The following is a 25889-nucleotide window of genomic DNA, read 5'->3' as shown; positions in this document are numbered from 1 at the left end:
TTATTTATTTTAATCTTTAAGAAGGAAAGATAACCAAGTGAAGAGAACAGGTGTCCTGACCATGGTGCTACATCTGAGCAAATGGCAAGTTGGAGCAGCACGCTAACTCATGCAGGAAATCCAAAAACCCTTCCATTCGTCACCACAAGAGCTTGCCATCAACACGTGACGTGCCCTCCTTGCATGTAATGATAATGTGAGTTGAAGTTGATCATCTCTGCCACTACCACTGCCCACTGTATTATTTCAAACTCATCAACTCCTCTCTCTCGGTCTTATCTATTCCCATCTGAATTTGATCGATCACATTTCGGACCATCATCAGTTACCCAAAAACAAAAAAAGCAAAGCTGTTGTGTGTTTAATTAGGGTTAGTTAACGCTTTTTGCGAACCGAACCGATGGATTTGTTTAACTCGGTGTTGAATTGGGTGGTGCCACCGGCAAGTTTAGTGATGGTGGCGTTTGCTTGGCCAGCGTTGACCTTCGTCACCGGTTGTGAGTGGCTTTACAATTTGTTCAACAGTGAAATAGTCGAAGATAAGGTTGTTATAATTACAGGAGCTTCTTCTGGCATAGGAGAGGTAATTATAAGTCCCCTATTTCCAAATATAATTTTATCCATTAATTTTGAAGTTCATCTTGTTTCAAGCAAGGTTTTAAATATCGGTTTTTATGGAAATATCGATAGTGATATTTAATATTGATATCGCTAACCGTTAGATGAAAATGATGGAAAATTGCCCAAAACATAAATTTGTTTACTCTGAAACTTTAGCAAATGTTTAATTACTTAACAATGCATGTATATTACATATTAATTTTCTAAAACACAATTCAGATTGTGTAAGTATATGATAGGTAAGAGGATACAATACAGGAACATAATCACCGATACGTTGATAGTTTGATAAAAGTGGTTATATATGTGTGTGTGTAGTGTGTGTGTGTGTGTGTGTGTGTGTGTGTGTGTGTGTGTGATGTAGCATGAGGGTTGTGATTGCAGCAAATTGCATATGAATATGCGAAGAGAAGAGCAAATCTTGTACTAGTGGCACGAAGACAGAACAGACTGCGAGTGATCAGTGAGAATGCAAGGCGTATGGGTGCAAAGCATGTCATGATTGTAGCCGCCGACGTTGTCAAGGAAGAGGAATGTAGGCGTTTCATCAGTGAAACGATAAGCTTCTATGGCCGAGGTATGCGCCAGGGACAAATTTGATTATTTAGAAAGCCGTAGTTTTAAAAACAAAAGTTGTACACTTGAAAGGTCATAATTAAGCATGACAGAGACGGACTAGTGGACTGCAGATTTATTCAATTAAGTAGAGTATTTATGTACATTTGAACATTTTTCACAGTAACCTACAACTACGAAAGCTACAGACACATGCCGAGGAATTAAGATCGAACTTTAGCTAGTACAGAATCAGATGTGAAGCTTTATAGGATATACCAGTACTCCAACCCTAATTTGGTTGTGGACTTTTAATTTCTTAGATATATTTGTTTGTCTAGAGAGTGCAACTGTTTGACATCTGACGTCTATTGATAAACCTCATGGGTTAATTAAGCACATATATATATGAAGGAGTTGTATTTATTAGTAGCAGTTGCTGGAATATGGCTAAAATAAATGATTTATTGTAAGCTGATGATAGATAGTGGTGCTTGTTTTAAGTTGATTTCCTACTAAACCGGAAAAAGAAAAATGCTCTATAGTTGCACTCCGCATGATTTTGCTAGCAGGAATGCAAGTGAATGAATCCCATCCCCTAGCGAGTGAAGTGCTTACGCCCCTTTTTCTAAAGGGGTGCGCTTGCGCATTAATAATATAACGGAAAGGTTAGGGAGAAGAGCTTGCTGTCACGAGCCTTCACTGTCCCGTTCTGTAACTTCCCTTCTTTTGTTTAATACTAACCTAGTAACTATTTCTTACATAATCTCTCCATGAGAAGAATTTTGTGCCTTCACTGCTGCCATGACGTTAATTCTGAAACTAAAGTAGTTATTTTGATTTGTCTCTAATTTTGCAGTGGATCACCTTGTAAATACAGTAAGTCTAGGACATACATTCTACTTCGAGGAAGTTACAGACACGTCTGTCTTTCCCCAATTGCTGGTAAGGATTGCAAAGTTGCATGAGCAGAAGTCCAAAAGTTTGCACTACATTTTTAATACAAACTTATATTTCTTATGAGGCAAATTCTCTATCAATGAGGTATTGCGGTTCTGAATATCATTGGTCTCAGGATATAAATTTCTGGGGGAATGTTTATCCAACATATGTTGCTCTTCCTTACCTACGTCAAACTAATGGAAAGATCATTGTCAATGCATCAGTTGAGAGCTGGTTACCTCTGCCGAGAATGAGTTTATATGCTGTGAGTATATATTACTTAATCCTTTCATATTATTATGGGAATATTGATCAAGTATAGTCAACATTTTAGAAGGAGAAATATACATGGAACTAGAATCGTATACGTCATCATCAAATTAGAATTACCCAGTGGTTAGGATGCATTCCATGACCTGTCAAACTTTCTTGTAAAACTTATTTAGGACCAGTTTTTGTAGTCGAAGTTAACTATATCAAAGAGCTAGCAAGCATCAATTTATTACTATCCTTTTGTTGTGTTTGAATTACCAGGCGGCAAAGGCAGCTCTGGTTAACTTTTATGAGACCTTGAGATTAGAAGTAAACCATGAGGTAGGGATAACAATTGCAACTCACGGGTGGATTGGAAGTGAAATGACAAGAGGGAAGTTCATGATAGAGGAGGGGGCTGAAATGCAGTGGAAAGAAGAGAGGGAGGTAAGAGCTACTGATTGATCGATGGTATTGCTTTTCATTAAGTTGGCCCAACGAGGCATTGCACTAATGCTGGTTGGAATGATTTTGCGTACCCGGAGCAGACAAATTAATCGCTTAATTATATATATATATATATATATATATATATATATCTATTCATTCCAATCAGTGGGACATTTATATTGTCGTAGGTACATGTGACCGGTGGGCCTGTGGAGGATTTTGCAAGGTTGATTGTAGCTGGGGCTTGTCGAGGAGATTCATACGTTAAGTATCCAAGTTGGTATGACATATTCCTGCTGTACAGGGTGTTTGCGCCTAAGGTCCTGAATTGGACATTCCGCCTCGTTCTTCCAACGCACGGTGGAAGGAGGACTTCCCTTGTGGGCACCGGAAGGCCTATTTCAGAAGGCTATGGGAGGCCTTTGTTGGAAGGCACTCCTCCAAGGAGACTTATTGGTCCCAACACAGTTTCCCAACAGAGTCCCCCGCGTCAGATAAAAATGGAATGAAATTTATAGCATTTCTAGGGAAGTAGCTATTTTAGTAACATGTTCTAAGAAGTTATGGTTGTTGAACTTGTGTTTTTTTTAGCTGTCACGGAGATTTTGAACTGTTAAACAAAGTTATTGCATTCGATATGTGTTGTTCATGTAATAAGCTCCCATATTAATAAATTCCGTAGCTGACCCCCTGTGAACATGTGGCCTAAAGATATTCTTGACAATTTTCGTTACTTATTCACGTTGTGAAATTGATAGGTCATGTAGTGTGTGAAAAGAGTCATTGGTTGATCACTCGACATGCAGTAATCGAAATGTACAGTCCCATTACCATACTGAGTGACCCACGACATTTTGATTTTGTGTGGTAAAAGTAGTCGCATTAATTACCTTACTAAGGTAGGGCGGCGGAAATTGAGTTTGATTCTAATGTTAATTGAACTAAGAACATTTTAACGACAAGACGCAATAGATTCTTCTTTTTTTCTCGTGTTTCTAAAGAGGAACACTTCATGATTCATTGAAAATTACGTTTTCAAATGTCACCAAAGAAAAAAAAATTCCTATCTTTGTATTCTCTCATTAGCAAAGATCAATGATTGCTAATTCTTAGGACTTCTACAAATATGAGTGACACGTAGGGCAGTATGTCATAGCTATCCGAACTAAGCAGAAGAAGTGGATAGCCTATTCAGTTTGAGAATAAAAGCAATACGGTATTCTCGATATCAATACTCTTGATCACATTATTTGGTTGATTGTTTATTCATGTTTACTACTTAATATGATTCTCTTGCCTATATGATTACTTTGAATGTGATATGAAACTTACTTCCTAAATCACATTCAGGTGCTATGGCTAGAGACTCTAAACACATCATAAACTATTCTCCCTAAACGGTTTGAAGGTTAGAGATCCATTGTTGTACACTTACATGTCTTTACGAATAAATCAACGACCCTAACAATACTAGGAACATGCCCAAGATGAGGCATGCTCTGTGTTACATCGTCAAATGATCAAAGACATACTCATAAGGCAACTGTGGTGTCTTAGGTCAAATGATTACTTTGTATATCCCAACTAGTGAGTTTACATATAACATAAGTATGCGAACTCCTGGTTGATCGCATTCAGTGAACTCACCCTTTATTGAGCACTTACATACTTGCGTTGGTCTCTTTCACACCAATAGCTCGAGACTAGTCACTTGCCAGGGAGAAGACATAGTATGTGCAGATCTATCCGGATTGTCAATGACCAATTGGCAATTCTAAGGTCCCAGGAATTTAACATCTTTAGATCACATTCTCTTTATTACATAAGGAGCATGAGTCATATATTCTGTAGAATGTCGTTCTTGCCAAGGTTGTATTAATTTTTTTTTTTTAGCCTATTCAAGTTCAAACCATTATTACTCCTTAAGGCCTCATTTGGTACCTCGGACTGTACTGACTATTTCAATCAGATATGATAAATAGCCATCGGATAGTACTGACTAAATTAGTATGGCGTTTGGTGCAATACTGGATTAATGATTTTATTTATTTGTAATAAAAAGGTCTTAGGTTCGAATCTGAATTAAGAGTTTGTAACCAATTTATTCTATTCACTCCTTGGTGTATATATGACAAGGAATTCAAAAAGTATGAAAGAAAAAGGTGTAAATATAACAAATTTATTCTCTCCACCCTTTGTGTAAACTTGTAACACTAAGGCCTCATTTGGTATTGATTTTTTCACAAAAAGATGTTTCAATTTAAAGTTAAACAATAAAAAAGTGTTTGGTTAAAAAAAAAAAAAATTTCTACCTTTTTCTAGCACAATGGCCTCTAGACGGCAAATTTAATTAAAAAATCTAGTCGTATTCCTCTTTACTTTTAAGTAAATATTTAACATTTTGAATTAGCTTCGTTCATGACTCAATGGATGAGGGGAGTTGTTCCTCAAGGTACTTAGTTTTTTATTCAGGAAATTTTGTATTAATGATTGAAACCGTTCAAATACTCTGTAAAGATCATATCCAAAAAGATTAATTAAATATGAAATTATTTTGTCATTCAACTATATAAAAACAAATGAATAAAAGTATTATAAAATGTCTATTTATTTGCTACAGCTAATTGATTAAACGATCTTACAGATTTTGTCCAACTTTACGCATGCACTACAAGTAAATCACACACATGCCAAAGGGCTAAGGCAAAAAACATTTAAAACGGATACTAAGTATTAGATTTTATCCAACTTTATGCATGCACTACAGGTCAACAAATATTGTATGTTCAGGACTAATAATTCCAAGTACCAGACTTTAAATTACTAAAGTCAATCCATTCCCACTTGAATTGTGGAAACTTTAATTTCTATAGGGTTTTTATCGCCAATGGTCCCTAAGATTGACCAAACTCATCATTTTGCTCCCTCACTTTTAAAATCAATCAATGTCGTCCCTAACATTCACCACCGCACATCAATTTGGTCCTTACGTTTAGATTCCGTCAACTATTTCTTTTAGTTTGCGTGTGGGACCCATAAATCCAATAAAATGGTGACACGTGGATTACACAAAAGAAGGGTTTTTATTACAAATGGTCCCTGACATTAATCAAACTTCTCATTTTGGTCCCTAAGTTTCAAAAATCAATAAATTTGGTCCCTGACTTTCACTACTGCACATCAATTTAGTCATTCCGTTAAAATTTTGTCAATATTTTTTGTTAGTGTGATAATATGGTCCTATTGGTCCTATCATATGGCACCACATGGATTAACTATAATTTTTTTTTTTTTAAAGATTTAAAACTAAAAGTACTATAAGAAATTAAAAACAAAAGCTAAAAAAAAAAAAAAAATTAGTTTCTTATAGTTAATCCACTTGGCGCTATATGATTGGACTAGTGGGACTACATCAGCACACTAACAAAAAATATTGACGAAATTTTAAAGGAATGACTCTATTGATGTGCGATAGTGAAAGTCAGGGACCAAATTTATTGATTTTTGAAACTCAAGGACCAAAATGAGGAGTTTGGGGGACCATTTGCAATAAAAACCATTCTTTTGTATAATCCACGTGTCACCATTTTATTGGATTTGTGGATCCCACATACAAACTAACAAAATAATTGATGTGTGGTAGTGAATGTCAGGGACGACATTGATTGACTTTGAAAGTGAGGGTCCAAAATGATGAGTTTGGTCAATCTTAAGGACCATTTGTGATAAAAACCCATTCCTATATAATTAAAGATAGGGTTTTTATCACAAATGGTCCCTAAGATTAATCAAACTCATCATTTTGGTCCCTCACTTTCAAAATCAATAAATGTCGTTCCTGACATTCACTACCCCACATCAATTTAGTTCTTCCGTTAAGATTCCGTCAACTATTTTGTTAGTTTGCAAGTGGGACCCACAAATCCAATAAAATGGTGACACGTGGATTACACAAAATAAAAGTTTTATTGCAATGGTCCCTGACATTGGTCCAACCCCTCATTTTGGTCCCTGAGTTTCAAAAATCGATGAATTTGGTCCATGACTTTCACAATCGCATATCAATTTAGTCATTTCGTTAAAATTTCATCAATATGGCTCCACGTGGATTAATTGTAAGAAACTATTTTTTTTAAGAGTGAACCAATGGACGAGTATTCCGCGCTGACATTTTTGCATCCCACAACCCCAATTGGAAGAAAAATTCAATCTAAATTCGATAAAATCAAATCCAAATTCAATTCAAAGTTGATAGGATTATAAGCATCTAGAGAGAAGGAGGAGTGAGTTCAGGAGGCCAAGTACTTTAGTGGTGTCATGGTGCCTTCCTTTTATTTTTTAGCATACCCAGATGAAGACGACGATGATTTTTTTTTTTTTCCCCTTTTAGTTTTGGTTTTCAGTCTCTTATTTTACCTTTAGTTTTAAATCTTTAAAAAAAAAAAAAGAGTCTTGCAATTAATTCACTTGGCGCCATATGATTGAATTAGTGGGACAAAAAATATTGACGAAACTTGAAAGGAAGGATTAAATTGACGTGTGATACTGAAAGTCAGGGACCAAATTTATCGATTTTGAAGTTCAGGGACCAAAATGAGGAGTTGGATCAATGTCAGGGACCATTTGCGATAAAAATCCTTATTTTGTGTAATCCACGTGTCACCATTTTATTGGATTTGTGGGTCCCGCATATGAACTAATAGAATAGTTGATAGAATCTTAACGAAATGACCAAATTGATGTTCGGTAGTGAATGTCAGGGACAACATTGATTGATTTTGAAAGTGAGGGACCAAAATGATGAGTTTGATCAATCTCAAAAACCATTTGTGATAAAAAAAAAACCCTTAAAGATATGGCTATGTTTTGGTCACCTGTTGAATTGCCTTAGATAGTTACTTGTAGGCCCACCTTTGATTGTAGCTTGTTTGAGATGAAATTGGAGAAGGAGAACTACTGGTTATTTTTTTGTACAAAGATTTCCACAAGTATTGAATAGTCTATTTTCAATCTTGTCCATTTATTTCGTATCATTCATTACTACGTACTATTGAAGAATTTTCTCATTTCGGGTATTCTCTTTTTAAAATTTGGTTTTCAGTCGCATGGCTTAAAAATCTCTCACCCAAATATACCGTGTCATAGTTTGTCGGTGACATTTATCAATTTTACCAAAGAAAAAATAGCACAGTGGCCTTCAGATTGTAGCTTTTAAAAGTTTAGTGGTATTCTTTTTCACTTGTAAGTGAATATTTAATATTATGAATTAACTTCGTTCATGACTCAATGAATGAGGGGAGTTCTTCTTCAAGATATTTAGTTTTTAATTCAAGAAATTTCGTATTAATGATCGAAACCGTTCAAATACTTTGTAAAGATCATATCTAACAAATTTAATAAAATATGAAATCATTTAGTCATTCAACTATATAAAAACAAATGAGTAAAAGCATTACGAACTATCTATTTATTTGTCATAGTTGATTGACTATATTGACATGTGGCGCTCATTCATTGTCCATGTGGGTGCCACGTTACTGGTCAACGACTAATTTAACATTAACCTTAACAGATGTATGAAAGTTTCCCTAAATTATGACTTTAGGTACCATTATGTGATGAAAAAAATTTGATGTACCAAATGTTGAAAACCAAGAATCTTAAGGGTGGTAAACTGAGATTAGGTATTATGAACTGTCTATTTATTTGCTACAACTGATTGATTAAAAGACCATATACATTTTATCCAACTTTATGCATGCACTACAAGTGAACAAATATTGTATTTTATGAACTAATAATTCCAAGGACCAAGACTTTAAATTACTAAGTCATGAAGTCAATAGGAAACTTTGATTCCTGTATAATTAAAGATGTGGCTACGTTTTGGTCACCTGTTGAATTGCCTTTGATAGTTACTTGTAGGCCCACCTTTTATTTGTAGCGTGTTTGAGATGAAATGGCAAAATGCATTGGAAAAGGAGAACTATTGGTTATTTTATTGTACAAAGATTCCACAAGTATTCAATAGTCTATTTTCAATTTTGTCCATTCATTCTGTATCATTCATTGTTCAACTCTATGTATTCCTCTATTCGTAGAGTACATTGAATATACATAAATGACTATAACAGAGTTTCTTCTAGAAGCTAAAAAGGGTATCTTGAGCAATTGGGGGCACCCCTTTTCCTGAAGTTATGGGACTATTTTGCCTAGTAGGAGAGGACCGGGAAGGACGCACCTCTAGTGTACCAGTTATCATGCCCACGATAAACGTTGGGTGGCCAAGTGCGGAGTGAATAACTGCTGAAAGCATCTAAGTAGCAACCCCATCCCAGGATGACTGCTCTCCTATTTCGACTTCCCCAAAGCCTTTACTACGTACTAGGGCTGGGATTTAAAAAAAAAAAAAAAAAAAAAAAAACTAATAGAACTGCCCGAACCGCATCGATGGGTTGGTTTGGTTTGTTTGTTTTTTTTTTTTTTTTTTTTTTTAATTTTCGGTGGTTAAATCAAACTGCACTGATCTTAATTGGTTTGGCAAACGGTTTTCAAAATTCTTCAGGTGCGGTTAATCGAACCGACCCGCATATACTTATTTTATTTTTCTAACCATAATTAATACATGTAGTAATATAAATAATTAGTTATTTACGAGTTACCGTGGGTACACCACATGAAAATAAAACCTAAATAGTTTAAGAGTCCTTTTTCCTTTCATTCAAAAAGAAAATAGCAAAAAGAAAAGGAAACCTTTATGTGCCTAAAAAGCAGAGATGAGTGAAATTATGAAAGGAAAATAGGGTCACCATTTGGAGAAGGTAGTAGCTGTTCTTTGGTGCTCTCCTTAAGTTGCATCATTTGTGTTTTTCTTTGAGCAATCACTCATATTGGTGCTACGTTCTATAACTTTTGGGAAATGAATTTGTTATGTATTTTCATCTTCACACAAATCGAAAATTGACCCAAATCAACCCGTCATTGTTGGTTAACCGACCTTATTGGTTTTAGACCTAGTTTGGTCGGTTTCGATTTTGGCCCAAAACTGACCCAAACCAACCTATGTCCACCCCTAGATACTATTGAAATTTTTTCTCATTTTGTGGTATTCTCTTTTTATAATTTGGTTTTCAATCCCATGGCTTGAAAATCCCCCTCCCAAATATACCGTGTCATAGTTTGTCAGTGACATTTATCGATTTTACCAAAGAAAGAATAGAGCAATGGCCTTCAAATTGCAACTTTTAAAAGTCTAGTTGTATTCATTTTCACTTGTTAGTGAATATTTAATATTATGAATTAATTTTGTTCATGACTCAGTGGATGAGGGAATTCTTCATCATGATACTTAGTTTTTAATTCACGAAATTTCGTATTAATGATCAAACCATTTAAATACTTTGTAAAGATCATATCTAACAAAATTAATAAAATATGAAATCATTTAGTCATTCAACTATGAAACAAATGAGTAAAAGCATTATGAACTGTCTATTTATTTGCCACATTTGATTGATTATATTGACATGTGGTGCCCAGTCATTGTCCATGTGGGCGCCATGTCACTAGTTAACGGCTGATTTAACATTAATCTTAACAGATGTATGAAAGTGTCCCTGAATTATGACTTTAGGTACCATTCCGGGACGAAAAAAATTTGATGTACCAAATGTTGAAAATCAAGAAATTTGAGGGTAGTAAATTGAGATTAGGTATTATGAATTGTCTATTTATTTGTTATAGTTGATTGAAAGACCATATAGATTTTATCCAACTTTATGCATGCACTACAAGTCAACAAATATTGTATTTTATGAACTAATAATTTCAAAGGACCAAGACTTTAAATTACCAAGTCATGAAGTCAATGGGAAACTTTAATTCCTGTCGGTTTGGTCACATGTTGAATTGCCTCTCATAGTTACTTGTAGGCCCACCTTTGTTTGTAGTGTGTTTGAGATGAAATAGAAAATGCATTGGAAAATAAGAACGATTGGTTATTTTATTGTACAAAGATTTCCACAAATATTGAATAGTCTATTTTCAATCTTGTCTATTCATTTTTTATCATTCATGACTACGTACTATTGAAGAATTTTCTCATTTTGTGGTATTTTCTTTTTATAATTTGGTTATCAATCATGGCTTGAAAATCCCCCACCCAAATGTACCGTGTCATAGATTGTTGGTGACATTTATCGGTTTACCAAAGAAAAAATATGAAGGAACATGAGAAATGAGCAAAGGAAAGATATTTTGTTCATGTGGAAAATAAATGGAAAAAGTTCAAATTTATGTGGCTGCAAGATCTGTTTCTAATGGTTGATATTGTCTGCACAGGTGTTATGAAAGTTTGCATGAGCATACACATGTAAAGTTAAGATCGAAAATCGAAAGAAAAAAAAAAACGAAACCAAATGAAACCAAACTCACTCCGACCCACTTGCACGGTTGGACAAAAAAAAACTTGGCATATTGACTTTTCAAAACTAGATGTAACAGGGGCAAAGGCAATGCACTCTTGATTAATTGTGTTTATGCCTCTTGATCTTGATTGTAGTTGTTTTTAAGATGAGGGAATTATTGTGCTTTTGGCATTTTACTATTAATCATCATCCTACATGTGAATTTTTTTTACACCGGGATGCTAACATGACGATGAGGTGCACAAAGGACGAAATTGCAAGCCAACTGGAGGAGTAGAACCCTGATTCGGCTGAAATAGTTAAGTCAGTCTATTTCTCTTTTGTACCATGTTTGAAATCAAAAGACACCTAAATTTGGTTAAGATGACTAAGAACTCAAAGAAATTCGCCATCATATAAAATCGATATGACTGTGACACTAATGGTGCAAATACAAGTCCACCATACCTTGTAGCAGATATTTTTCCTCCTCATTTTTTTTCTCTTTAAATTTGCAAAGGCATTTTTCAGTCTATAAATCTGATGCAAGTTTGTATTTAAAGATGTAAACTACTTCCATGTGCATGCTTTTGTTATGCTCCAGCTTAGGCATTGAGTAATCTGTGAACCAAATGTTCTTTTGGTTACTTGGTAATCAAGAAATATATGGTCATTCACTATTGAATTTGATACTAATTACGGAGAAAAAATGGATCTCATTTTAGGTTAACACAAACCATAAATCACCTCACAATAACAAACGAATAATGTTAGGGAAACCAAATTTTTAAACCAAATTTACCAAACAAATGACATGATTGTTAATCATTAGTTAAGTGTTGATTAAAATGTTTATTTCTGATCGGTGACATGTCATTTGGTTTGCAATTTTTGGTTAAAATTTAAATAATGTTACACTTACCACCTAGTTGTACCATCTCTCTAATAGAAGTAAGGCCCGCTAACGCATATGGGTTCCATCTCTATTAGAAAGATGGTACAAAAGATGATATAACTAAGTGGTAAAAGTAGCATTTTTGTTAAAATTTGGTCTTCCTAACATTATCCATAACAAAAACAAATGAGAAATTTTAAGACTTGCTTTCATAAAAAGCAGAGCTAAGTGTTTAATGAATATTTTTAATTCTTATAATAGACTCATTAAGGAAAACTGACATTATTTATCATTCTACGTATATTTTCACCCTCGGAGAACAAAGACCGCCACCACCTACCACTACAATGACTAACCTTATATCACCACCACCATTACCACCACCACAATCGTCACTAATACTGCTGCCACCGCTGCTACCTCTACATCCTAACCACCACACCCTATTATTGTCACAACCACCAAACCCCCACATTTGCCACTACCATCACCGCCATTACCACCACCACTATTGTCGTTGCCACGACCCCCACAACCATGCCTATGTTTGTCATTATATACAATAGCATCATTTTTTCATTAAATTAACTTCCTCAAGATACTTAGTTTTCAATTCAAGAAATTTCATGTTTATGATCAAAACTGTTCATATTATAAAATACTTTGTAAAGATCTTATTTTAAAAAATTAATAAAATATAAAATCATTAAGTCATTCAACTATATAAAAAACAAATGAGTAAAAACATTATGAATTGTCTATTTATTTACCACAACTGATTAACTAAACGATTTTATAGATTTTGTCCAACTTTATGCATGCACTACAAGTAAATCACACACATGCCAAAGGGCTAAGGCAAACAACATTTAAAACGAATAATAAATCCTGAGTATATAGATTTTATCTAACTTTATGCATGAACTACAGGTCAACAAATATTTGTATTTTCTTAACTAATAATTCCAAGGACCAAGACTTAAAATTACTAAGTCATGAAGTCAATACATTCCCACTTGAATTGTGGGAACTTTAATTCCTGTATAAAGATGTGATTTTATTTTGATCACCTGTTGAATTGCCTATGATGATTACTTATCGGCCTACCTTTCTTTGTAGCGTGTCCGAAATGAAATGGCATATGCATTGAAGAAAGTGGTGGCAGATCGAATCCGGAAGCCTTTGAAAGTGGCACCCCAGTAGGCCCAGATTGAACGTGGTCCTCGGGGAATGACTCGGATCCGACCGACCAATTCATTTTGGCCCTTGCATTTACATCCTATGGTAATTAATTTGCTTTTCAATGGGTTTCTCTTTCTCTCCCCAATGTCTTGGGATCCAGGGAAAATATAGTAGTTAAGAAAAATAAACCTTTCTGACCAAAAAATTCCATTCAAAACAAAATTAATTATTGAGCGTAGGGCGCATATTGATTTTTTCAAGTTTTATTTTTTAATTTTTTTTTAATTTTTAAATATTCATGTGGGCCAATATTGACACGTTATGCCCAATTATTGTCTATGTGGGCGCTATGTCACTGGTCAACAGTTGATTTAACATTAACCTTAACAGATGTATGAAAGTGTCCCTGAATTATGACTTCCAGTACCATTCTGGAATGAAAAAGAAAAAAAAAATCGATGTACCAAATGTCGAAAACCAAAAAACTTGAGGGTTGTAAACTGAGATGAAGTATTATGAACTATTTATTTATTTGCTACAGCTGATTGATTAAATGACCACATAAATTTTATCCAACTTTAGGCATGCACTACCAGTCAACAAGTATTGTAGAGAAATGCTAAGGAGACTTGCCTTGATCCACAATAGGCTCACTATATCACACTGATTGATTAAATGACCACATAAATTTTATCCAACTTTATGCATGAACTACAAGTAAACAAGTGTTGTAGAGAAATGCTAAGGAGACTTGCCTTCATCCACAATAGGCTCACTATATCACATGGAAACATTGAAATTAAGAGGCAACAGATTTGTAGGAGAGTTGCCTTCATCCTTCAAGAATTGCATCTCTCACTATCCACTAATTTGTTATTCAAGAATTCCACCAATTAAGAAGCAATGGTAATTTTATTTTTTCCTTCTAAAAATTAACAATAGGCATGCATCTCTTTGTAAAGTCTTCCTTATTAATTTGGCTGTCTTCTTCAAAACTTAATTATGCGTGCTTGTTTACTTTTATCTTCAACGTCTTCTGAGACAGCGACGACTTCACTAGAAGAGCTTCCATAGGCCATTATCTGTACAAGTTTTCAAGTATTGGGTTGCCATATAAAGAACTTTACTACCAAATATCCTTGGCAGATGATTTGTTAGTTTTAATTGTTTGTAAGAACTATACTGCCACATTTACTTTATCAAGACCTTTATGTAGAATATGTTATGAACCATGATATTTACTAAAGAAATTCAGTTAATTCTGAACTGCATATGATTGTTTTGTTGGTCGCAAATTTTAGTTCAAAGGATTGGTTGCACTCCGGTGCAAAATCCTGTCAAATTTACTAAGGGTTAACTTTTATTTTTTATTTTTATCCAAGTAGTAATTTATATCTATGTCTAACACGATGCCACAACGTTTAACAAACTAATTATTATTTATTTCATCAGAAATAATACATTGACAATCCTACATGCTTTTTGTACACAAATTACAGAAAATTTCATAAAAAATAATTTAAGATATATAGAGGCTGTGAAGGGTGAAAAAAAAAAAGGGGAGGGGGGGTGAGGAGAGAATTTAATTCAAAAACTAGTATATGCCCACACACAAAGTGTATGGGAAGTTTTTAATTTTTGTTTTTAAAATTAAAGCAGAGATGAATGGGGAGAGTTAAAGAGGTTCAATTTTTTTTTTAATTTTTTTTAATTAGAGGTGTTAAAATCACATGTAGGTGAGACTTAAGCAAAAAACAACAAAATTTTGTTTTGTGAAATTACGTCTGTGAATACACCTATAAATATTAATAAACTGATACCAAAGGAACCACTGGTACCAACAAACTCATTAGCAATTTAGCATTACTATGGCTTCCCTGTATACCAAGTCTTGCTCTAAAGTTGTCATTACCCTCCTACTGATTCTCCCATTTTTGGTTTCAAGATCGTGCGCCGGGCTCATTGTGGTTTACTGGGGCCAAAATGGAGGGGAGGGCACACTAACAGCAACATGTAACACAGGAAGGTACCGGATTGTAAACATAGCATTCCTCTCACAGTTTGGCAATGGCCAAACCCCTCAAATCAACTTAGCCGGCCACTGTGTTCCGGCGTCTAACGGCTGTCAAAAAATGAGCATCGACATCAGAAACTGCCAGAACCAAGGCATTAAGGTCCTGCTTTCGATTGGTGGCAGCAGGGGGAGTTACACGCTATCATCTGCAGATGATGCTAGAGGTGTAGCGGACTACATATGGAATAACTTCTTAGGGGGGCAATCAAACTCGAGGCCTCTAGGAGACGCCGTATTGGATGGCGTGGATTTCGATATCGAGAGAGGTGATATTCACTACGATGCACTTGCTAGGAGGCTGTCTGAGTATAGCCAGAGAGGCAGAAAAGTGTACTTAAGTGCAGCACCCCAATGTCCGTTTCCTGACCAGAAACTCAATGGTGCACTAACCACTGGCCTATTTGACTATGTTTGGGTTCAATTCTACAACAATCGACAGTGTGAATTCACCTCTAGCAATCCAGATGCCTTCAAGAACTCGTGGAACAAATGGACCTCCTCAATACGAGCTGATCGGTTCTTTGTGGGACTCCCTGCTGCGCAGGCGGCTGCTGGCACTGGCTATGTGCCTTCAAATGATCTGATAAACCAAGTTTTGCCTTTTGTTAAGAAATCTGCGAAGTATGGAGGTGTCATGTTGTATGATAAGTTCAATGATGACCAGAGTGGCTATAGTTCAAAGATTCAAGGAAGCGTGTAATTTAAGCCCCAACTAAAAAATGGCTTAAAAAGTAAGTAAAATAAATGAGTCGTGCTTTTTCATCAGTTTATCGTTTCCCTTGATAATAAAGTGAATGCTTTATATATATTTATATATACGCTGTTCAAACCTTTAAGTTTATGATGTCTAATAAATTCTTATGTATGTTGAAATCCCAAGTTTGTAATTCAAATTTTATGAATAAGAAATTCAAGAGTTAGCAAGAAAAACTGTATATGGAAAAATTGCCGGGATCACCTTTGACACATGCATTCAAGATAACTCAAACTTATGGGAGGGGAATCAATCATCCAATGTATTGTATAAATGTAGAGGCTCGGAATCTGCTTTTTTTATTTTTTTTATTTTTTATTTTTATCAATAGTTAGGTGGGGTTCTGACAAAGCAGGGCGAAAGAGGGTGGAGGAGCTTCGAATCTGAGTGAGAAGGGTCACATGAGTGCTTAATTTTCACTATAACACTAGCCCTCATTGTCTTGCTGTTCTTTTTGAAATGCCATATTATGAACCCAAATAGGAATCTGTAACGTAAATCCAACAACTTTATATACAAAACTTGACAAAACAAGATTAGAAATCTATTATTGCCTAAATTCAAAGATTTTTTTGGCTTAAATGTTCTAAAAAAAACTACGAAAATGTTGACAAAATAAGCACAAAATTTTCTAATGAAAATAAAGTTTTGTCACTTAGTACTATAATCTAGTCTTATTTCTTTTCACTTGTAAGAGAAACCTCTTACTCAAAATAGAGTTTTTCCATTTAATATTACGGTCTTGTTGTATATGACAATTGAAGACCAAGGTGCTAACTATCCCCAATCATGTACAACTGTGATCGAGATTAGCGTGAGACCATTAGCACCATACCGGTAGTAGCTGGCAGTTAGGTGCCACGCGTAAGTGGTATGTCCTGGCTGGTGGTGAGAGTAACTAATCCCCTCTAATTTTTTTACGATCGAATAATTCCAAGGACCAAGACTTTAAGAGCAATTCCACCCCTAAAGACTTTACACTAGCACCCAACGCATTTATCCACTCAAGTGAACAGTAATAGACCCCAATGAACAGTAATAGGCCAAAGCATCTCCACCCCTAAAAAAATGCGCTGGCATAAACGATTTCCACCCTTACAAAATGCACTGGCACCCGGCCCATTTAAAATTTTTTTAAATTTTTTATAAAAGAATAAATAAATAAAATAGTTTTAATTTTAGATAAGATTTTTAACCAATCTCGTAACGCCACATGTCATTATCCGAACGTACTATTTTGTGAATAGATTTCCTCTAAGATTTGCAACCAATCCCGATGCGCCACATGTCACTATCTATTTATAATAATTTAGCCAAGATTACGATAAGATTTTCAACCCATCTTATTACGCCACGTGTCATTATCCGAATGTACTATTTTGTGGACAAATTTCCGATAAGATTTTTAACCAATGCGCCACATGTCACTTCCTATTTGCAATAATTTAGCCAAGATTTCAATAAGATTTTCAACCAATTACGTAGTGCCACGTGGCATTGTCTAGAACCTCATCCTTTCTTTTTTTGTCCATATAAACCCTACATCTCTACATCCATCCTCACACCAAATACAATCCTTCTTTTTAGCTCAGAATCCTTCTTCGTCGTTTTCAAATCTTGAGTTTTTTTTACAATGTCTCTTGAAGGAGAGGGCATAAACAATTTGTGGAGCAACAGAAAAGATTGTTGGCACAACAGGAATAATTGATCAACCTCGAGGAAGGTGGAGGTGGAGATGAGGCTTTTGAAATGGAGGAGGATTCAGATGATGACCATAGAAGGCAAATGGCCTTACATTCCCACCGTTTCATGGAAGCTATGGGTCAAATAGCCAAACCAGACATGCTGCAAACTTCGATAGAAAAAGGGAAAGATAAGGTAAAGATCTCTTGGAAGATAATTTTATTCACAATAGCGTATTCCCTGATCATGTTTTTAGACGTCGTTTTAGAATGCAACAAAGTTTGCTCAACAAAATCATGAGTGTTATTTGCAACCATGATCCATATTTTGTGCAAAAAGAGGATGCTTTTCGTGTTCTAGGTCTTCTTCCAAAGTAAAAAATTACAGCTGCCTTGCGAATGCTTGCATATGGAGCATCTGTATATCAAGTGGATGAGATCGCGAGGATGGGAAAAACAACTGTTCTGAAGTCCCTGATGCGGTTTTACTCTGCAATTGAAGCCTTATACACCAATGAGTACCTTCGAACACCTACGCCAAGGGACATGCGAAGGCTTCTGAGGAAGGGTGAGATGCAAGGCTTCCCTGGCATGATTGGAAGCATCGACTGCATACACTGGACTTGGAAAAACTGTCCAAGTGTGTGGCAAAGAGCTTATGGCGACAGAAAATGAGCCAAAAATATCATTTTGGAAGCGGTGGCTTCATTTGATACATGGATTTGGCATGCCTTTTTTGGTGTTCCAGGAGCTTACAATGACCTAAATGTCCTTGCTCAATCTCCAGTGTTCAACGATCTGCTACAAGGAAAATCGCCGAGATGCACATATTGGGTTAAAAACACTAAATACGATGGACCACACTACCTTGCAGACGGCATTTACCCAAGGTGGTCTACGTTTGTCAAAATAGTGCCACATCCACAGACTGAAAAAGAAAAAAACTTCGCAAAATGTCAAGAGGGGTGTAGGAAGGATTTGGAGCGTTGTTTTGGTATCCTGCAAGCTCGTTGGGTGATTGTCAGGTCTGTTGCTAGACTGTTTGATGTCGAGGCTCTTCGATCCATTATGATGACGTGTATTATTCTCCACAACATGATTGTGGAAGATGAGTATGAATAAGATGCCGTTGATGAATATGAGCCGGATCCGATGAACAACTCAAGAACATGTATCTACTATGTTCATGACCAAATCGAAGATCCCGTGCAACACGAGCTGTTGGAACATGATGGACATTACAATGAATTGATCGTTCAGCAGTACATTGATGTGAAAGAGCCATACTGGCACGTAACCTGCCAGAATGACTTGATTAAGCACCAGTGGGGATTGCAATAAGGCGAAGATAATTAAAATGAGCTTGTGGTTGAAGAATAAAGTGTTTTTTTTATTTTTTATTTTTTTTTATTTTTAAGTTTATGTGGTGAGGTTATGTAATCTTATTTGATGTGTTTAAATAAAGTGCATTTTTTTTTTTTGAAATTGCATAAAGTTCTAAAAATAAATAAGAAATTACATAAAGTACTAATAATAGATAAGAAATTACACAAAGTACTAATAATAAATAAGAAATTACATCTATAAATAAAAATAAATAAGAAATTACATAAAGTACTAATAATAAATAAGAAATTACACAAGAAATTAAATAAAGTACTACAAATAAATACGAAATTATACAAAGTCTCTGGAGCTAGGATATGTGGTGCTAGGATCTTCATTGCTAGGATTTGTGTAGCTATAACCTCCTTAACTTGTTTCCGCATCTCACGCCTCCTTCGCACGACATCTCTTTTTTCCAATGTCCAAAAATATTTTGAATTTGAAGACAATCTTACTAAAGACTTGTTCATAATATCACGATCTACTTGAACTATCCTTTCTTCTCTAAGCATCTCATTTTCTCAATTAATGCTTCTTTAATCATCTTGTTCTCTCGATTAACTATTTCTCTTTGTCTCTCAGCCGCCGCATCACGTCTCTCAGTAGTTGCTAATATTGCTGTCATAGCAGTAGCTTTTTCCTCATCTCTAGCCTCTTCTCGCGCCATGTTTAGTTCACCTTGGCAAGCAAGTTCCTCCATATATTTAGTGTAGTCATTTTTGGAAGAACTACCTTGTTTCTTTGATGCCTTTTTATCTTGAGGCTTGAGGGACTGACGAGTCGGTTGGGTCTCCAACACTTCTTCAGGCATCCCTTCCGTGTCTTCAAATGTGTCGCCTTCTTGTTTGGCCATGTCTGGTTTTGGTGAACTGTGTAGACCCATGTTGTGCATGACAACTTCTGGACTGGTTGACACAATTTTGTATCTAGGACAATCTTTGACAATTTGCCAACATTCTCATTTGTTGAATGATTTGTTGTGGTTCTCACATTGTAGAAAGCATGTGCTTGTAGTGTCTATAAATGTGGGATACGATAGTATTATAAAAAATGTGGGTGTAACACAAATAAATAAATTAAAATATTGATGCGGGTGGAATACATATAAATAAATAAAAATATTGTCACCTGATCCGCTAAACTTGTCTCACTACGTAGATCACCAAAAGCATGAGAGATGGCGTTTTTCCAACAAGTAAAGTATGCGTTGAGTTTTTTCCAGCGACCTTGAAGACCTTGACTACTTCTGGCGTCTTTTCCATGTACATCACAAAACGCTTTCATAATTTTGCTCCATATTTCTCGCTTATCCATCTCATTACCCGTAATCGGGTCATGAGTTGTGTGAGCCCAACATTCACACAATGTAACATCTTCAATTAGCTGACACGTAGACATTTTTTTCTCTCAAAGTGTAGAAAATATTGAAATGTGGAAAGTGTAGAAAATATTGAAATGTGGTGTAAGGTGGAAGATGAGGGTTATATATTTATAGAAAAAAAAATTAATTTAATGTAGTTAATTAATCTGGACCGTTGGATTTGAAAAATATTCAAATCCAAGAGCCAAGGAGCTTCCACGTGGCCAACAGTCATAATTCTGACCGTTGGGCCTTTTTATTTTTATTTTTATTTTTGGGGAAAAAACGTGGACCATTGATCTGTGATCGGATGATCCATTTTAAAAGTAAAATTTAAATTTTTTTTACTGTTGGAAATCCAACAGTCTAGAAAAACTAGCCGTTGGAAATCCAACGACACTAAGAGGGCCACGTCGCCTACTTCCGGGTGAAGAACAAGTGGGTTGACAGTGGGCTCCGCTACCTGCACCCATGTCCCCTACTTGCGAGTGAACTGCACACGCCACCCAAATAGACCAGTCTTTAGGTCTGTAAAAAATGAGCTAGTCTGTTGCCTGGCTTGGGCTAGGTGCCAGGCAAGTTTGTGGGCTGGAGTGAATGGACTAACCCCCAGCTTGGTTTTTTGACTGGGTGCTGGCACATTTGCACCTCGGTGGAAGTGCTCTAAATTACTAATTCAAGTCAATACATTCCCACTTGAATATTGGCAACTTTATCCTAGATAAAGATATGGCTATGTTTTGGTCCAAGAAAGTTGATGCTCCACCATAAAACCAATTGGCAATATGGGGAGTAGCCAACCTCTTATAAGCTCTTGCAAGGTTTCTCCTTTCACCAATTGGTAGATGAATTCTTGAAAGATAACCCAAATTTAGGGACTATCTCAGTTTTAATAATAATAAAAAATTCTTATTTTCTTTAAACTTTACATAAAATGTTGAGTTGGAAATTTGAGAAATGTTATAGATAAAGGTGGAAGCACATTAATCAAAATTTGAAGTGTTAAAAAAATATAAAATTTGAGCGCTTAAATTTATTTTTCTCGTGAATATATATCATTGTAAGAAAAATAAAAAAACATAGAAACAATTTCTTGCTGAAAAGATAAGTCAATCTCGTGGAAAAGAAAGTAATAATATTAACATTTATGCACTCCACTCTCAAGCATTGATTCTTCCAGTTCCAAATTTCCACAAGTAACCTCCAAAATTCAACAAAATTCCTATTTGCACTTAAAAAAGATTCCACAAGTAATCTCTACAATTCAACGAAATTCTTATTTCCACTGAAAGAAACAAAAAAAGTAAAAATTTTGAAATAATAAAAACCCAAATGAAATCTTACCCAGTTTTGAGTTTAATCACCACACATCAACAAAATCAAGGAACATTTAAGCTAAACACTTAGATAATGTCTCCCGGCGTGATTTGAGTTCTATCTACCACCTCTGGTTTTCCGTTTGAAATCTACTTGATACTGATCGCAGGTGGGGATGGAGAAAGAGGGAGTGAAAGAATATTGTTTGAAATATGCTTGATATTGATCGGATATGGGGATGGAGAAAGAGGGAGGGAAATAATACCTTGATAAGTTAGTGATGTGCAGAGCAGATGGCTTGGAGGAAAGTCATGTGTTTTTGTTTCCGTGAACCTGAAACAAAAGGGTGTAAGGGAGACAAAATATGTGGGGTCGCATTAATAATCCGGTGCTTATTTAGCATGAAAGCTCACCAAACACCTGTTTCGTATTATATAATATTATCCAGTGTCTTATACGGTGTGCCAAACAAGGCCTAAGGGTCTAACCAGGGAATGACTTATTGTTTAAGTATATAACACTTAATGAGACGACAGCGTGGGAATAAACGGCATGGGCCAACAAATCTAAGTGAGATTAAAAGAATCTTTTGGTTCGTCCACTGGTTGGTGACCAACACCTCTGATGCATCAATATGATCGTCAAAGGTGATCGAGATTGTAGCCAGGTTTTCATAACACAGAGATGGCGGTTGCCGAGTTATGGAAAACGACCACGTTGAAAAACGACATGTCGTTTTTGGTCTCGGCTTGGGCTGAGAAGACATGCATATGGCGTTTAAGGGCTGGTTTAATATTGTTGTGCTTTGAAAAAAATCTGCTTTTGCTGTGCTGTAAGAATAAGCAGCTGTGAAATAAAGCAGCAGAGTATTTGGTAAACCTTTTTGTAAAAGTGCTTTTGAAAAAAAAAAAAAAAAGCAGTATTATAATGTTTGATAAACTTTTATGTAAAACAGATGTGAAAAAAAGTTGGTTTTTCAAGGCTGGGTTTTGCAGCTTTGTGTTTTTGGCTTTTTTTCACCCAAAACTGTGAAAAAAACTAAAGCTGAATGTTTACCAAACATAAAAAAGCTCCCAACTTTTTTTTATAGCCATTTTTTTTTCAGAATCACCTCAGTGCCAAACTAGGGCTAAGTTTGCTGTTTGCGGCTCGGCGCGACGTGGCAAGATATATAATTCAAAATTGAAGATAGGATTCATGCTTCATGGGATAGTTATCATGCATAAAGGCTTATAGAACTTTGACAAAGATAATTTTAGATGTCGTTAGTTGGATAGTAATTGCTTGAACACCATTCTTGACTTGATCTTCTTATAGAGAGACAATTTGTTCTAATTTGCTGGGCACACACTTTCAGACAGCCCACATGGGTCAGCTGACACCTTTTTTCCCAAGAGTGATTTTTAACCCTAGATCTTTCTTGATTGTTTGTGGACTTGACATGTGTCTCTTGCTTCCTTTATTTGAAATATCCATGTCTTTCTTTAAAAGGGCTACTAGGGTTCATTTGGTTTTTGGGGCTGAGATTGGAAAAGTATTTTAGAGCTTTATTTTTCAACTCCATCTCAGATCTCCTAGGAGCATCAAACATATATTATGGGGTAATGTTCTTCATCGAATATTTCTAAATCTATCTTTGAAATTGCTGGCTTAAATTTGTTTATATGCTGATTTGTTTTGGCTAGGAGTTTCACATTTTCAGAAAATAATTTTTTAGCTTTAAGCTATCTCTTTGAGTTCCTCATCAGAAACCCTAGCCACAAAATCACACTCATACTCTAAACACCCAAATCATTACATATTAGGATTGCATTGTCATTGTGATTTTGTTTTAAATTTGTGGTCAAGTTTTTCAAGTTTAAAATCTTCATACTAACCTCTTTTTGGTTCTTGTCAGTTTGTTCCTTCAACAGTTTGACTGGAGAAACTGACTGGATATTTGAATCAAGATCTGCATATCATTGTGATATTATCATACACATAGTTTATGAATTGGTCTTAGTGCCACAAGGTGAAGAGTTTAGGAGGAGCTATCATCTTATAAAGATTGGAGACAACACATTTTCGATGCCTTAAAGAGCTCAAGAGGAGCTGCCACTTTGTGAAGACCGAAGAAATCCATCTCGTGTAAGGCAAGGTTACACAAAGATAAATCTGCTTCGTAGACTAGGTCTAGGAATTGGGCTTTGCGTGGTACTTTGTAAGAATTTTGATTATACTAGTGGATTTGACACAGTGAAGAGTCCCCTGTTTTTTAACCTAGAGGTGTGTTTTTTTTCCGGCCAAAAACTTCTTGCGTTCTTTGTCTCTTAAGTTTGTCCACATATCTTATTTACTTGTATATGTTTCATGCATCCTTTGAATCGTTATTTGATATGTGTTAGAGGCTAAGCTTACACTGCATATTATGAACAATGAACTTAATTGTTGTTAACTAGGATAACTTATAGTGAACTAAGTTTGATTCGTAGATTTGCATTTGATTAACTGACGAATCTATACTTAGCTGATTGGTGAGCTTCATTAGTCAATCCAGCATACTTTAATTCATAATTGCTTTGTCATTGTTGTTTGCATAATGAACTGATATGTAAATGTCTTCAAGCTTAGGAATTATTGTTGTGAAACTAATCTGGGCAAACTCTACTTAGTTGAACTATTGGTCAGTTAGGTTTTGTTCTTGTAACTACACTTTATATCACTAACTAACTAATTAACTAACTAACTTGTAACTAGTTTACTAGCTCATTTGACTAGTCTACTGTGCAAAGTTAATTTTTATTTGCAGGATATTCCGCCTAGTATCCAATTTCAAAGAGAGACAGAAAGAGAGAGCTCAGTGGTAGTGCACACCATTCCAGCTTTATACCTTTATTTATACTAGTTAGGTAGTCTCTACTTGACTTAGAAGTAATACAAGTCATAAAGAGACTACATATCCCAAATCCTATTGGAATCCTATTTCTAGATTGAATAATGCTAGAGAAACTATATTTGTAGACAAAATTTTGTAAACTAATTGATATGGAAGCTGATGATTAGATTAGAATTTAAGCATTGATAAACATGCTCATTTTTATTGGTGATACATCATTTAGATTGCACATTTTGTCTAGGTCTCCCTAGCATTATCCTTCTAGATTTACAGAATTACACTCTTAAATGACATTAACTGCAACAAATGATAGATTTTTTATTCTATTATATTTGTTTAAAACAATATGTGGCATAGTTTTTTTTTTTTTTTTTTTCATACGGTAGATTTTGTTAGATTAGCCACCGATGAGGTTTGAGCCCACGTCGTTATGCAAAAGCTCAACATCTTTTCATCACTGTAATAAAGGGTCACCTTCATAATATGTGGCATAGAGAAAATAATAATCTCTACTAATTAATAAAACATTCATTGTCAATTAAAACCCTATGAAATTACCAGTTTAACCTCTAATTGAAACATAACATGACTAAGAAATAGGGGGCAAAAATGTAATTTCACAAAACCAAATTTTACTGTTTTTTTTTCTGAAGCTTCACCTACATGTAATTCTAACATATCATTAATAAAATTAAATTAAAAATTTTAAAAAAATAATAAATCTTCCCACTCCCATACTAATAATATTAATAATGCTGAACAGGGCAAGAACCGCATAACATTATGCGACGCACGTCCTCATTGTAGATTAGTGCATGCATGCAGTCAGTAATCGTAGACCAAAATCCATCCTTCATCACTCTCTCTCTCTCCTCTCTCTCTCTCTCTACGCATCTTCCTTCTGTACCTGTGAATCGATGCTTCTTACACATCTCTCTCTCTCTCTCTCTCTCTCTCTCTCTCTGTAAAAGCTCTCTCTCTACAACAGCTCAGCTGGAGAGGGAGAGGGAGAGAGAATCAGAGTCGGACCCTCCTTCCTTCCTGTCATAGCCCCAAAAACCTTCGGCCCCTCGCGTTTCTCGGGGCCATGTCCGCACGCAAATCTCTATCTCTCTCGACCCACCTCCAAATCACAACTC

General features: G+C 35.4%; 2 protein-coding genes across 2 annotated transcripts; both read left to right on the top strand.

The window, feature by feature from the left end:
- Positions 1 to 219: 219 nt before the first annotated feature.
- On the top strand, positions 220 to 3517 carry HSD5 (hydroxysteroid dehydrogenase 5). Its single transcript, XM_068468142.2, has 6 exons — positions 220 to 583; positions 1006 to 1198; positions 2036 to 2121; positions 2252 to 2383; positions 2653 to 2817; positions 3009 to 3517. The coding sequence occupies exons 1-6, from the start codon at positions 401 to 403 to the stop codon at positions 3327 to 3329; spliced, it is 1080 nt and encodes a 359-aa protein (XP_068324243.2). The 5' UTR covers positions 220 to 400; the 3' UTR covers positions 3330 to 3517.
- Positions 3518 to 15137: 11620 nt separating this feature from the next.
- Positions 15138 to 16190, top strand: LOC137719971 (acidic endochitinase-like). The gene has a single exon (XM_068458956.2). The coding sequence runs from the start codon at positions 15171 to 15173 to the stop codon at positions 16074 to 16076; it is 906 nt and encodes a 301-aa protein (XP_068315057.2). The 5' UTR covers positions 15138 to 15170; the 3' UTR covers positions 16077 to 16190.
- The last annotated feature ends 9699 nt before the right edge of the window (positions 16191 to 25889 follow it).

This window comes from Pyrus communis, chromosome 15, assembly GCF_041283825.1.
Source record: "Pyrus communis isolate YQ-2024b chromosome 15, ASM4128382v1, whole genome shotgun sequence".
Lineage (NCBI taxonomy): Eukaryota > Viridiplantae > Streptophyta > Magnoliopsida > Rosales > Rosaceae > Pyrus > Pyrus communis.
Note: the sequence above shows the minus strand (reverse complement) of the source record. Positions and strands in the feature narration are given on the sequence as shown.